At 42.5% G+C, this 13,592-nt stretch overlaps 1 protein-coding gene across 6 annotated transcripts in view; it reads left to right on the top strand.

Annotated features, from left to right (window-relative positions):
- Positions 1 to 13,592, top strand: part of ATAD2 (ATPase family AAA domain containing 2) — a 101,041-nt gene that overhangs the window by 63,959 nt on the left and 23,490 nt on the right. For all 6 annotated transcript variants that reach the window (XM_065586089.1, XM_065586090.1, XM_065586091.1 and 3 more), the window contains exons 20-24: positions 1,106 to 1,241; positions 1,376 to 1,572; positions 5,387 to 5,546; positions 5,911 to 6,033; positions 6,128 to 6,280. In XM_065586089.1, coding sequence (XP_065442161.1) covers positions 1,106 to 1,241; positions 1,376 to 1,572; positions 5,387 to 5,546; positions 5,911 to 6,033; positions 6,128 to 6,280 — 769 coding nt within the window. The remainder of the gene's footprint in view (positions 1 to 1,105; positions 1,242 to 1,375; positions 1,573 to 5,386; positions 5,547 to 5,910; positions 6,034 to 6,127; positions 6,281 to 13,592) is intronic.

Raw genomic sequence — 13,592 nt, 5'->3', positions numbered from 1 at the left:
GCTTTAAATCACTTGTAGTTCTTCTGTCATTGATTTAAATCATGTTGAGGTTTTGTGAAAACTAATTTGAAAACTTGTGCTATTGCAACTTTCAATTTAAATTTTTTAAGGGACAGAATTAGAAATGCTGCTTTTGTTTTAATGCCCCTACTGGTAGGGTAGCCTACTTGAATTTTATAAAACTGCTGCTATAGGAGAGACAACCAAAATATTGAAAATTAAGACCCTGACCCTGAAATCACTCAGATAGGTATGGAACATTACTCACATAAACAATTGTATCAACTTCAAGAGGACTACTTATGTGCTTAAAGTTAAGCATGTGTATATGTGTTGTCAATATCATGGCCAAAAATTGTATTACTTATTACAGCAAACCCTGATGGAAGACTACAACCTTGTTGAAATATTTCAGCTTTCTTGACTTGTAGAATGTGGTGTAGGTTACAAATATAGTACAGGCCATTTGCTTATCAATGTTGTCTTTTTGAGTTTGTGGTGATCTCACAGATGATGATGCCCTGGATTTGTCTTTCAGCGAAAGTGTTTCATACTTAGAATTCTCTCTTTAGTAGACAAAATATCTTTATGTAGAATCTGAATTTCTACAGATTAGGAATCTAAAGAAACAGGTACAAAATGTCCACATTAGCCATTTAATTTCTCTATGACATGGAGAAAAAGTAAAAATTAGTAACGTGTAATTAAAAAGATCAATTTATGATTTAAAAAAAAACTAACTTAAAAAAAAAATCTACCTTAGTGCAGAACCCCCAGTTGTTTCCTACTTAACTGTTGGTGTAGTGCAGTCTGCAGTTCAGTGACACACTCTAATACAACAGTCTTCAGTTTGGGGGGCCAAGTGAAATGAATTTATTTCATATTCCACATGTGGCCGCTTCAATGAAGGCCTAATTTTAAGTCATTAAGGAAATCTAGCCTTCTAGAGCCAAGAAGCTAATTCTTTTATCACTGATGCTTCTGTATTGTGCCCTTCAGTTTGTCCTTCAATTTAGTATAAAAACGCACATAAAATGCACTTTTTTTGTGATATCACAGGAATCCTGTGACTTGTATTTTATAAATAATCTTTTTCCCCCCTTAGGTGCAGGAATTATTTGTTGATGATTATGGAGAAGTTTTCAATGTCCAATTGCCTAACAATGAAGAAAGAAGGAAATTTTTTGAAGATTTAATTCTGAATCAAGCTGCTAAGCCTCCTGTATCAAAAAAGAAAGCAGGTTAGGATGTGCTACAAATATCATTTTACCAGCTGTGCTCTACCATCACTAAAATAAATATTGGAGTGTTGTAGAATGCATTGATTGAAAAACTAAACCCTGTAAATTGGCTTAAATCCTCTGTTTGACTTAAGTTTTGCAGGCCTTGGAAGTCCTTCCAGTAGCACCACCGCCTGAGCCACGACAGTTGACAGTCGAGGAGGTGAAACGGCTTGAGGAGCAAGAGGAGGATACATTACGTGAACTTAGGATTTTCTTGAGGAATGTTACACACAGACTTGCCATTGACAAACGTTTCAGAGCATTTACAAAACCCGTTGACCTAGATGAGGTAAAGTTAAGGTTGAGCTAAACATTTAGCATTCAGTAAAAGACCCTTCCTTGCCTTTTTGAAACTCAAATTGGTTGCCACCATGGTTTGATCAGCAGAAAGGTTTTGATGTAGGCATGTATGTAACAGCAGTAAAAAGAATATAGCTTTCTTTATTTAGAAGAGAGTTGTTAATACTGTTCTTAGTTAAAAAGAAAACTTAAAGCTTTCCTTACTTTTAGTAGGCCATAAGTCATTTCTGTGGGAACAAGAGTGGAACCAGCAGTCAACAGAAGTGTTAAGACTACACTATCTGTTTTAGCATGTTCAAAGTTCAGCAGTAAGTGCAGTGTTTTCAAATGGCAACTGTGATTTTAAGGACTGAATAGAGTCCAAATAGTAACTTTCTGATACTAGGGGCAAACGTTGCATTCTTCAAAGTTCTATGTGGGTCTAATATATCCAGATCTTTGCCTAAGAAAGAGAGTGCAATATTACATAAGAGAACAGTGGACACAGAATTCCAGAGTTGCTCTGGACCAAAATTCAGCAGGTAATAAATGACAAGTTGTGGCTATTTTGGTCTCACTGAGGACACAAGTTGACCTTATTACCTTTTTTCCCTGGAAGATGGACTACAAATGGCTTAGCAGTCTTCAGATATGTACATGCTTCAGGGAGAGAGGAGCGTAGTTTAAGGACTACTGAGCACCATGAAGAACATCAGTAATGCTCCCACTCTAATGGAGGAAGTAGGAGAGAAAGGAAGGCTACTACTTGGAGATCAGAAAATGTAGGGGGAAAATGAGAATTGCTAAAAGCCAAACAGAGTTGGACCTTGCAAAGGAAATTAAAACCTATAGTAAAAGATTCTTTAGCCTTCTAAATAAAAAGAAAACCAGGAAGAAGTGTGACTGCTATGCACAGAGGGGGGTAGAGATTAAAGATAACCTCGGCATGGCTCAACAGCTAAACAAATATTTGGCCTTAGTTTTTAATAAGAATAATGCATGGGGACAATGGCAGGGTGGCTAATGGGACTGAGGATATAGAGGTAGAAATCACCATATCTGAGGTGGAAGTCAAGCTCAAACAGTTTAATGGGACCAAATTGGGTGGCCCAGATAATCTGCATCCAAGAATATTAAAGGAACTGGCATGTGAAATTGCAAGCCTAGTAGCAAGGATTTTTAATGAGTCTGTAAACTCAAGAGTTGTACCCTAGGACTGGAGAATTGCAAATATAGTACCTACATTTAAGAAAGGGGCGTGGGGTTATGTGGGAAACTACAGGCTCATTAGTTTGACCTGAGTTGTATGCAAGGTCTTGGAACAAATTTTGAAAGAGAAAGTAGCTAAGAACATAGAGGTAAATGGTAACTAGGATAAAATACAACATGATTTTACAAAAGGTAGGTCATGTCAGACCACCTGATCTTTCTTTGAGAAGATAATCTATTTTCTAGACGAAGAAAATGCAATATATCTAATCTACCTGGATTTCAGTAAGGTGTTTGATACACTTCCTACCCCTGGGGGAATTCTGTGCACAATATTTTAAAATTATGCATGTTTTATTTCTCAAAATAACACTGTAATCACACTAGTTTCAATTATTTTGTAATTTATTTCAAAAATACCTATCAGCAGTTATGCCTGTAACAACACAGAGACGAAAAAAATTCCCCCAGGAGTATAGAGTTAAGGAAACCCTTACGACAACCTAGTTCCTGTTTCTCTGCCCCCTCCCTCTCAGAGCCCAGCAGGGGGACCAGACACCCACACACCCTATTCCTCCAGAGCCCAGCTGTGGGGTGCTCCCCAGCCCAGACACCTGAACTGCCCACCTCCCCAGAGCCAACCTGCCTCCCCAGAGCCAACCTGCCCCCCCCCAGCCCAGACACCTGCAAACCAACCCCCCCATCCCAATCTCAGGATCCAGAAGGAGAAACAGCCTGATCCTGGGTCCTAGGCTTGTAGGGAGTTTCCTGCACGCTGCCCCCTTCCTTAAGGGTGTGCTGGAGTACTGCAGCTGCAGGCAACCCTGCGGGTACCTCCCCCTGCCCCCAGCAGTGTTGTCTCTGCCTGGTCCAGTGTCCCCTAGTGGCAACCAGGAGCTCTGCAGCCCATTTCTGCAGGAGGAAAAGGAAATTCTGCACATAACATTAATTTCTGCATTGCACAATGGCGCAGAATTCCCCCAGGAACATGTTCCAGATGGGATATGCAGTTAGAGACTCACAACAAGGATTTGTACTATAAGCTGGGGATGTATCAGTTGGAAGCAAAAGAGGAGAAAGACATGGGTATATTAGTTAATTACAGAATAACTATGAGCTTCCAGTGTGATGCGGATGTGAAAAGGGCTGATGGAATCCTAGGATGCATCAGATGAGATATTTCCAGTAGAGATAAGGAAGTATTACAAGACACTGGTGATATCTCATCTGGAATACTGTGTGCAGCTCTGGTCTCCCATGTTTAAAAAAAGATTAATTCAAACTTCAAACAGGTTCAGAAAAGGGCTACTAGATTGATCAGAGGAATACAGAACCTACCTTATAAGACGACAAATGAAAGCTGACGGGAGAGATGTGGTTGCTATCTATAAATACATGAGATAAATACCAGGGAGGGAGAGGAGTTATTTAAGTTAAGGACCAATGTTGGCACAAGAACAAATGGATATACACTGGCCATTAATAAGTTTAGGCTTGAAACTAGATTAAGATTTCTAACTATCAGAAGAGTGAAGTTCTGAAACAGCCTTCCAAGGGGAGTATTGGGAGCAAAAAACAACTTTGTTTCAAGACTGCTTAATGAGTTTATGGAGGAGATAGTATGATGAGATGTCTACAATAGCATATGGCCTATCTGTCACTGCTGTTAGCAAATATCCCCATCCCCAATGGCTGGAGATGAGACATTAGATGGGGAGGGCTCTGAGTTAGTACAGAGTATTCTTTCCCAGGTGTATAGTAGGTCCTGCTCATATGCTCAGAGTCTAACTGATTACCATATTTGGGGTCAGGAATGAATTTCCCCCAGGTCAGATTGGCAGAAACCTTGGGGGGGTTCACCTTCCTCTGTGAGTAGGGCCTGGGTCATTTGCTGGCTTAAACTAGAGTAAGTTGTGGATTCTCAGTAACTTGAAACCTTCAAATAAAGATTGAGGACTTCAGTAACTTAACCAGAAGTTCTGAGTCCTCTATTACAAGAGTGGATGGGTAAGGTTTTGTGCAGGAGGTCCGCCTAAATGATCGTTATGGTCCTTTCTGGCCTTAGTCTATGAGAGAAGCTGAGGAGAATCTCATTGCTGAGCTAGGTAGTACAATATCTAGTTTCCCTCAAGGGCGATGAAGGTAATTGGTTTAGTTTTTTTGGGTTTTTTACTTTATGAAATGATGGGAACCACTTGCAACTCTTGAAAGAAGAAAATTGAACTTAGAAATATAGTTAGAGGGAGAGAAGGGTTAAAACTTTGAATGTCTGATAAAGAAAATGTCAGATTAAATATGCTGCATCTCAATTAGATGCCAACTATAAGTTATTTAGAAATAAGTAACGATGAAACCATTACAATACAACAAAAATATATGGTAAAATAACACCAGATTTCATCTTCAGTGTAAATAAGAACTTGGAAACTGTATATAATTTCCATTTTCAAGAAACCTCATAGTAAATCTGAATAACTTCTGCAGACAAACAGCATATATACTCAGCATTGTTTGGGGCAACTCATTTAACTGAGGGTGTATGATCCTTAATTTGTCAGCTGTGAAGAAAGTTTAATTACAAAGCTTTTGAACACATTTTTATATTTTATTTGTAGGTACCCGATTATGTCACAGTTATCAAACAGCCAATGGATCTTTCAACCGTTATCTGTAAAATTGACCTGCACCAATATCTGACTGCAAGAGACTATCTGAGAGATATTGATCTAATCTGTAGCAATGCTTTAGAGTACAATCCAGATAGAGACCCAGGAGGTGAGGATTCATTTTATTCCATTACTGTAAACAACCTTTAAAAATGTATAGGGTAACAATACTGTAGCTTTAATACTGTGGATTAAATAACTTAAATGTCCACTGGGGAACATTGCTCACTAGATTTTAAGTATTGTTGTATTAAACTTTGGGCCTGAATTATCTGATGCTAATTTAAACTGATATTTAGCATTTTCTTCTGGTTTAATTTTTGCTATCCTATTACATATGTTATGCTAAAATTATAAACTGAAACAATCTTTTCAAAACACAAATGTAATTAATAGCGAAGAGCTGGACTTTTGTCTGTGATAAAAGCAAAGAGCATTGTTGGAAAGTATTTAGTTCTGTCCATAACTTTCAGATCGTCTCATCAGACATAGAGCCTGTACTCTGAGAGATACAGCATATGCAATAGTCAAGGAAGAAATGGATGAAGACTTTGAACAACTGTGTGAAGAAATTCAGGAGTCTCGCAAGAAAAGAGGTGTGTGTTTAATGCCAGGGATAATAAAGTTTGTCTAAATATCTGTATCAAGAAACAGACAATCCTTTACTGTATAACTGTTTTTCATTTCAAGGTTGCAGCTCTTCAAAATATGCTCCATCTTACTATTATGTGATGCCAAAGCAGAGCTCCATATCTGAATGTAAGAAATTGGATCTTGAGTGTAGTGAAAAAATGAAGATACCTGCTATGCCTGTGGATTCCAGCTCACCTTTCCTTTCTAATGGCAAGTAGTCTCTTAATAAGAGTTTTCACAACTTGACCAAGCATGTCCATACTTAAAACAAAATTTTCCATTTTAACAGTTTCTGAAGACTTCTCAAATCTTTCTTTCAGTTGGAGACAGCCTTAATCCTTTTCTTCCCTGCCATGACCTTTCCCTCCTCTCCTCCCCCAAGCATGAGCCATAATACTCCTTGTAATGCAAGTCTCTGCTTTTTACTGTACCCCAAACAAGAATGACTAAACAGCTGCAAAATAAGCAAATGAATGTGGGAGCATAAGCTGTAGATGTCTGAAGGGAAAACAGTTTCATGTTCACCACCTTTTCCCTACACTGTGAAAAGGACTTGAAGCACAAATAAGTTTTTAGCTTCCAGTTCAATTTAGGTGTAAACCAGATTAGACGATATATTGTGAAATCCTGGGCCCACTGAAGTCCAATGGCAAAACTCCCATTCATTTAACTGGGAACAGGATTTCACTTATGTTCTTTGGTATTGCACTCAATCAAGACAAAGGGTCCTTCCATTATGGAAGACATAAGCAAACTCCATTCCATGTAAGTTAAGTAACTCTGGGTAGAGTTTCATATACAATCTGGAAAGTGTCCAGTAGAAGGACTCCTAAACCTTGTACAGTTGCAGTCACTTCTTCAAATCAGCCCATAAAACCACCTACTCCATGAGATGTTCTGATTTTGGTTGTCTTATTAACGATCTATCTACATCTGCGCTTACCTGAATAGTGGTCCCAATTTTTTGTCTTGACAGTGGCATAAACTGTTTGTGCAAAACAATGGGTCTTATTCAGTGTTTTTGTAAAGTGCTTATTTTGTTTGTCACTACATATAATTTAATAACGTATAAGAATTCTCCCAACATAATTTTATGATAACATATAAAAATTCTCCCCACATACTGATAACATTTTGTGAATGCTATTGCATAATTAACTTTTAATGCTTTTAAATCGAATAGCAAACCTGTGACTTGTCAAGACAGGTCTAGCATTAAAATACTTAAATTCTTCTTTGAGTAGTGTCCCTATGGGTGCTCCGCTGTAGGTGCAGCAGCACCTTCTGTGCCTGAGATTGGAGATCTTTGATAGCAGTGCCCATTGGGCCCTGTCTTGCACCGTGGGTGGCATCAATATATAGCACTGTGCGGTCCAACCACCCTCAGTTCCTTCTCAACAGCCTTTGGTCTGGGACAAATCAGGAGCTACCTCCTTAACTTTTAGAGATACTCGCATTAACTTACCTTACATTAGTAGTTATTAGCCATTTCCATTAATTTTCTCCCCTTTTAAAAAAATATATATATATTTCAATTACTCGTCCCTCCCCGTTACCTTATGCTTCTGTGTTTCCCATCCTCCCAAAATGAGAGCTCTCCCCCACCCCTCTTGGGACTGTGCTGGGATCCCTCAGGTTCAAGAGTTGCCTCTCTTTTCGGGAAATCTTTCCCAGAGCGAAGTTTAACTCACGGTGCATCCACTGCCTCAGTGAGGGCCACGGTGCATAGAAGTGCACCTGCTGCATCAGCTTGACCACCTGGGTCCGAAAGGACTGTGAACTCAGACTGAAACTTCTTCTCATGGAAAGTTCTCTGTGGCCAGCTTCAGACCCCAGCCCTGATACCTCTCCAGCGCAGCTCTCACGTTTGGCTTGGTCATCAGCTGAACCCCACTCAGAAATCCTCTTTCCTGCTCAGACGGGAAGAAACAGGCCACTACATCGCCTTCCAAGGAGCTGCATCAGAGAGAGCCATCTCTTACGAGGTCAGTAGCCTCAACATCATCAGAGGTGAAACTTAGCTCCCATGACTATCTGGGTACATATGGTACTGGAGATAAACAGAAGTCCAAGGATCCTAAATGAGCAGGACCACAGATGGACACAGTGTCTCTCGGGACCAAGAACCACAGTGCAAGAGCTTCTGAAATGGTACCAAGTGCCTCATCCAAGACAACCTTGGGTGCTTCAGCCCGACCAAATCCTTGGCACCAATGAGGCTCTCAGCACCAGGCAAACAATCTATACCATCTACTGGCCGCTCAAAGGAATACACCCCACCCTTGGCACTGATAGTTCCTTCACTTTCCAGACAACCACCGGTGCCAATTGATGCTCCTGTCTGCTCCACAGGAGTACAGATATCCATGGGACTTGGTCATCTCTGATACACCTGAGTCTCCGCTTCTCTGTAGCAAGCTCCTGATAGCTCATGCTTCTTCCCCGGAGTCACAACACTACTCCCCTTCACCACCGAAAACCGTTCCACCCTTCCCCAGCGAGGAGGAAGAAGATGAAGAGTACTCCATTCTACCCACATTTCCAGAACACCTACACAGACAATCCTCTGCTCGTCCACGTTATCCAGAGCCTGGAACCAAACCAGGACCCTGGTAGAGTCCCCCATGGATGCAACCCCACATGCCAATTCTTCCACATTGGCGCTACTGGGATCCATGGGTTATGTACAGGACGCAGTTTCCCAAAACACCCATAGAGCAGAGCCAGAAACACACATGATCGCCATTCTCATCCATCTCTTGACCACGTGATGTCGATCCAGTACCAATGGAGGAACAGGAAGAAACGGAGGAAGAACTTACACCACCACTTCACTTCTCCTCTTCCCTTAATGAGGACCATCATGCTACCATCTCCTACATCAGTAGATTTCAGACACTTTCAAGAACTATTCCACAGAATTGCAGAATTTTTCCAGATCCCACTGGGGAAGTCGAAAGCAAAAACACAGGCTGCTCAATATTCTACACGTCTCCACATTGGCAAAGATAGCCCTCCCTATTAATGAGGCTCTGTTAGACCCTGTCAGGGTCCTCTGGCAGACTCCATTGTCCATCCACCAACCTGCAAGCGAGTGGACAAAAAATACCATGTCCCCGTTAGGATCTAGAAATTTTTTCCCTATCCTATTCCAAACTCCCTGGCCATCAATGCAGTACACAAGAAAGGAGTCCAACACCACCCCAGGACAACACCCCCGCAACAGGGTCTGGACGCAACTAGACTTGTTCGGTCACAAAGCATGTTCTTCTGCGATACTCCAGGTTTGTATCACCCATTATGAGGCTCTCATGGCCAAATACAATAAAATTAACTATTCTGAAATACAGGACTTCTGTCTACATCTGCCAGATGATAAGAAGGAGCAATTCCAGGCATTCCTGTCTGAAGGACATCTTCTGGCCCGCATGGCACTACAAACTTCCCTGGATTCTGCATACAAGGCTGCTCGCTCCATCGCAACAGCCATGGTAATGAGAAGAGTGTCATGGCTTCACCTCTTTGGATTCCCTAAAGAGGTTCAGAGTGCAGTTGAAGAGCTACCCTTGAGGGTTCCAAGCTATATGCCGAATGCAAGAATGAGTCCCTACATTCTCGAAAGGGCTCCAGAGTGACTCTCTGCTTTCTCGGCATATATACACCAGTGCCGAAGAGATGTCGGGTGAAATACCAGCATACCTAGAGATCCCGACCTCCACCTTTCACCCCTGATCGTCAGTATGACATGCAACGAAGATGACAGAGACCCTCACTGAAGCACAGACAAATGCCGCCTCAAGGACCTACCGCTCATGCAACTCTCTAAACAACAATTTTGAAAGTTTGGTTGAGGCCCCGAGAAGCCTCCCCCGTTCCAGTTGCTGCAGCCATCTTTAACAACCCACCAGTTTGGTGACCATTTAGCCCCCTTTTATCCATCATGGGGTCAAATCACTTCGGACAAGTGAGTCCTGGAAATAATCAACGAAGTGTAATCCATTCCAATCCCTCCCACCACTCCTCTGCATCCCTCTTCAGGGACTCTTCTAACAAACACCTTCTTCGAGAAGAAATAAATCACCTTCTGTGACTGGGAGCCATAGAACTGGTCTAATCCCCCAACACAGTGGGAAAGGTTTTTATTCCCACTGTTTTCTGATCAAAAAGAAATCCAGAGGATGAAGACCAATCCTAATCTTACAAAATCTCAACAAGTTCATTAAACTGCAATGCTTCAAGATGGTTACACTATCAACCATTATCCCAGCACTGGAACAGGGGGACTGATTCTCAGCCTTTGACCGCCAAGATATGTATTTTCACATCATTGTACACCTTGCTCACAGACTATATTCCTCAGATTCATCCTGGAGACTGATCATTTCCAATTCAAGGTACAGTAGAATCTCCGAGTTATGAACACCAGAGTTACAAACTGACCAGTCAACCACATGCCTCATTTGGAACTGGAAATACACAATCAGGCAGCAGCAGAGACCGAAAAAGATAAAAGAAATACAGAATAGTATTGTGTTAAAAGTAAACTACTTTTAAAAAGGGCGGGGGGGGCAGCATTTTTCTTCATAGTAAAGTTTCAAAGCTGTATTAAGTCAATGTTCAATTGTAAACTTTTGAAAGAACAACCATAACGTTTTTGTTCACTAACAATCTCCCTTCCTGAGCTGTTTGTAACTGAGGTTCTACTGTACTATCCTTTGGACTCTCTACAGCCCCCCGAGTATTCTCCACAGTCCTCACAGTGCAGCCTACCTATGCAAATAAGGCATATTCCCATACTTAGTGACTGTCTTGTCAAGGCTCATCCGAATCCAATGCAATTCATGCCATATGAAAGATAATGGACCTTTTCTCAAACCTCAGCCTTCAAATAAACATACAAAAATTGACAGTCACCAGTACAACATCTGGAGTTTATTGTGGCACACCGGGATGCAATACAGGCCAGAGCCTTCCTTTCAGCTCACAGATTTCTACAATAGTCAACCTCGTATCCACTGTGAGAAACAGCCCACCGATCTCAGCCAAGACATGCCTCCAGCTGCTCAGCCATTTGGCAGCAGCCACGTTCAGGGTAAAACTCGCCGGGTTGCACATGTGTTGTCTCCAGGTGCGGCTACACAGTGTACGTACCTCACAGACGCAGTCTTCACAAACTCCTAACCATGCTTATCAAGACCAAGGACTCTACACTGGACACAACCCCAGAACGTCTGAACAGGGGTCCCTTTTCTCCAACCTGCACCATCCCTGATTCTAACAACCCATGCCTCCCTAATTGGTTGGGGAGCACACCTTCAGACCCACACAATGCAGGAAAGGTGGTCTCCGGCAGAATCCTCCATGCACATTAACCTTCTAGTTTCAACCGGTTTCAAGTGGAGTGCCCCAAGGGTCGGTCCTGGGGCCGGTTTTGTTTAATATCTTTATTAATGATCTGGAGGATGGTGTGGACTGCACTCTCAGCAAGTTTGCAGATGACACTAAACTAGGAGGCGTGGTAGATACACTAGAGGGTAGGGATCGGATACAGAGGGACCTAGACAAATTAGAGGATTGGGCAGAAAAAAACCTGATGAGGTTCAACAAGGACAAGTGCAGAGTCCTGCACTTAGGACGGAAGAATCCCATGCACTGCTACAGACTAGGGACCGAATGGCTAGGTAGCAGTTCTGCTGAAAAGGACCTAGGGGTCACAGTGGACGAGAAGCTGGATACGAGTCAACAATGTGCTCTTGTTGCCAAGAAGGCTAACGGCATTTTGGGCTGTATAAGTAGGGGCATTGCCAGCAGATCGAGGAACGTGATCGTTCCCCTTTATTCGACATTGGTGAGGCCTCATCTGGAATACTGTGTCCAGTTTTGGGCCCCACACTACAAGAAGGATGTGGAAAAATTGAAAAGAGTCCAGCGGAGGGCAACAAAAATGATTAGGGGTCTGGAGCACATGACTTATGAGGAGAGGCTGAGAGAACTGGGATTGTTTAGTCTCCAGAAGAGAAGAATGAGGGGGGATTTGATAGCAGCCTTCAACTACCTGAAGGGGGGTTCCAAAGAGGATGGAGCTCGGCTGTTCTCAGTGGTGGCAGATGACAGAACAAGGAGCAATGGTCTCAAGTTGCCGTGGGGGAGGTCCAGGTTGGATATCAGGAAAAACTATTTCACTAGGAGGGTGGTGAAACACTGGAATGCGTTACCTAGGGAGGTGGTGGAGTCTCCTTCCTTGGAGGTTTTTAAGGCCCGGCTTGACAAAGCCCTGGCTGGGATGATTTAGCTGGGAATTGGTCCTGCCTTGAGCAGGGGGTTGGACTAGATGACCTCTTGAGGTCCCTTCCAACTCTGATATTCTATGATTCTATGATTCTAGAACTCCGAGCTGTTCACAATGTGTGCCGACGTTTCCTACCACTAATCTGACTTCGGGCCATAAAAGTAATGACAGACAATATCACCTGCATGTTCTACATCCACAGACAAGGCGGAGTGAGGTCACGCTTGCTATTCTCGGAAGCCCTAAAATTGTGGAACTGGTGTATCCACCACGACATCAACATTTCAGCCACATATCTGCCTGGACACCAGAACACCATGGCAGACTCGCTAAACAGACAATTATCACAAGACCACAAGTGAGACCTAGAGACAAGAGTTCTTCAGCACATATTCAACTGCTGGGGATTTCCCCACATAGATCTCTTTGCCACAACAGAGAACACCAAATGCCCTCAATTCTGCATACAGGCAGGTCTAGACCATGGGTCTCTGGGAGACGCCTTTCTTGTTACGTGGGATGCTCAACTACTCTACACCTTTCCACCTTTTTCCCCCTCTTGTTCCAGGTACTTCACAAAATACAAGTGGAATGAGCCGGAGTCATACTCATGGCCACAACAAATTTGGTATCCTTACCTCCTACGTATGACGGTATGTTCTCCGATAACCCTGCAACTGATTCCACACATCCTCCTGCAGGACATGGGCTGAATCCTCCATCCCAATCTATGTCTCCTTCATCTAAAGGCATGGCTCCTTCATAGTTTTGGAATTCAGATATGACCTGTTCAGAGAGTAAAAGAAATTATCTTAAATAGCACACATGACACGACTCGCCATACTTATCTCCAAAAATGGGAAATACTCCTATCCTGGTGCATAGCCACTCATGTCTCGGTGATGAACTCCCCGTTACCTCTCATTCTAGATTATATTCCAGATCTTAAAAGATTGTGCCTATCCACAAGCTCCATTTGTGTGTACTTGGCCACCATCACAGCATTCTACCACAAGATAGATGGCTATTCTGTATTCACCCTCAGCTCATGAAGAGAATCCTTAAAGGCCTTTTGAACCTTTACCCTCACGTACGACATCCCTCTCCACCCTGGGATCCCAGCCTTGTCTTGCGCTGTCTCCCCAGACCACTGTTTGAGCCCATGGCAATGTGCACCTACGTTCATCCTTCCATGAAAACAGCATTTCTCACAGCCATCACGTCTGCCTGACG

This window comes from Chrysemys picta, chromosome 2 (genome assembly GCF_011386835.1).
Source record: "Chrysemys picta bellii isolate R12L10 chromosome 2, ASM1138683v2, whole genome shotgun sequence".
NCBI lineage: Eukaryota > Metazoa > Chordata > Testudines > Emydidae > Chrysemys > Chrysemys picta.
This window is presented reverse-complemented; position numbering and strand designations above follow the sequence as displayed.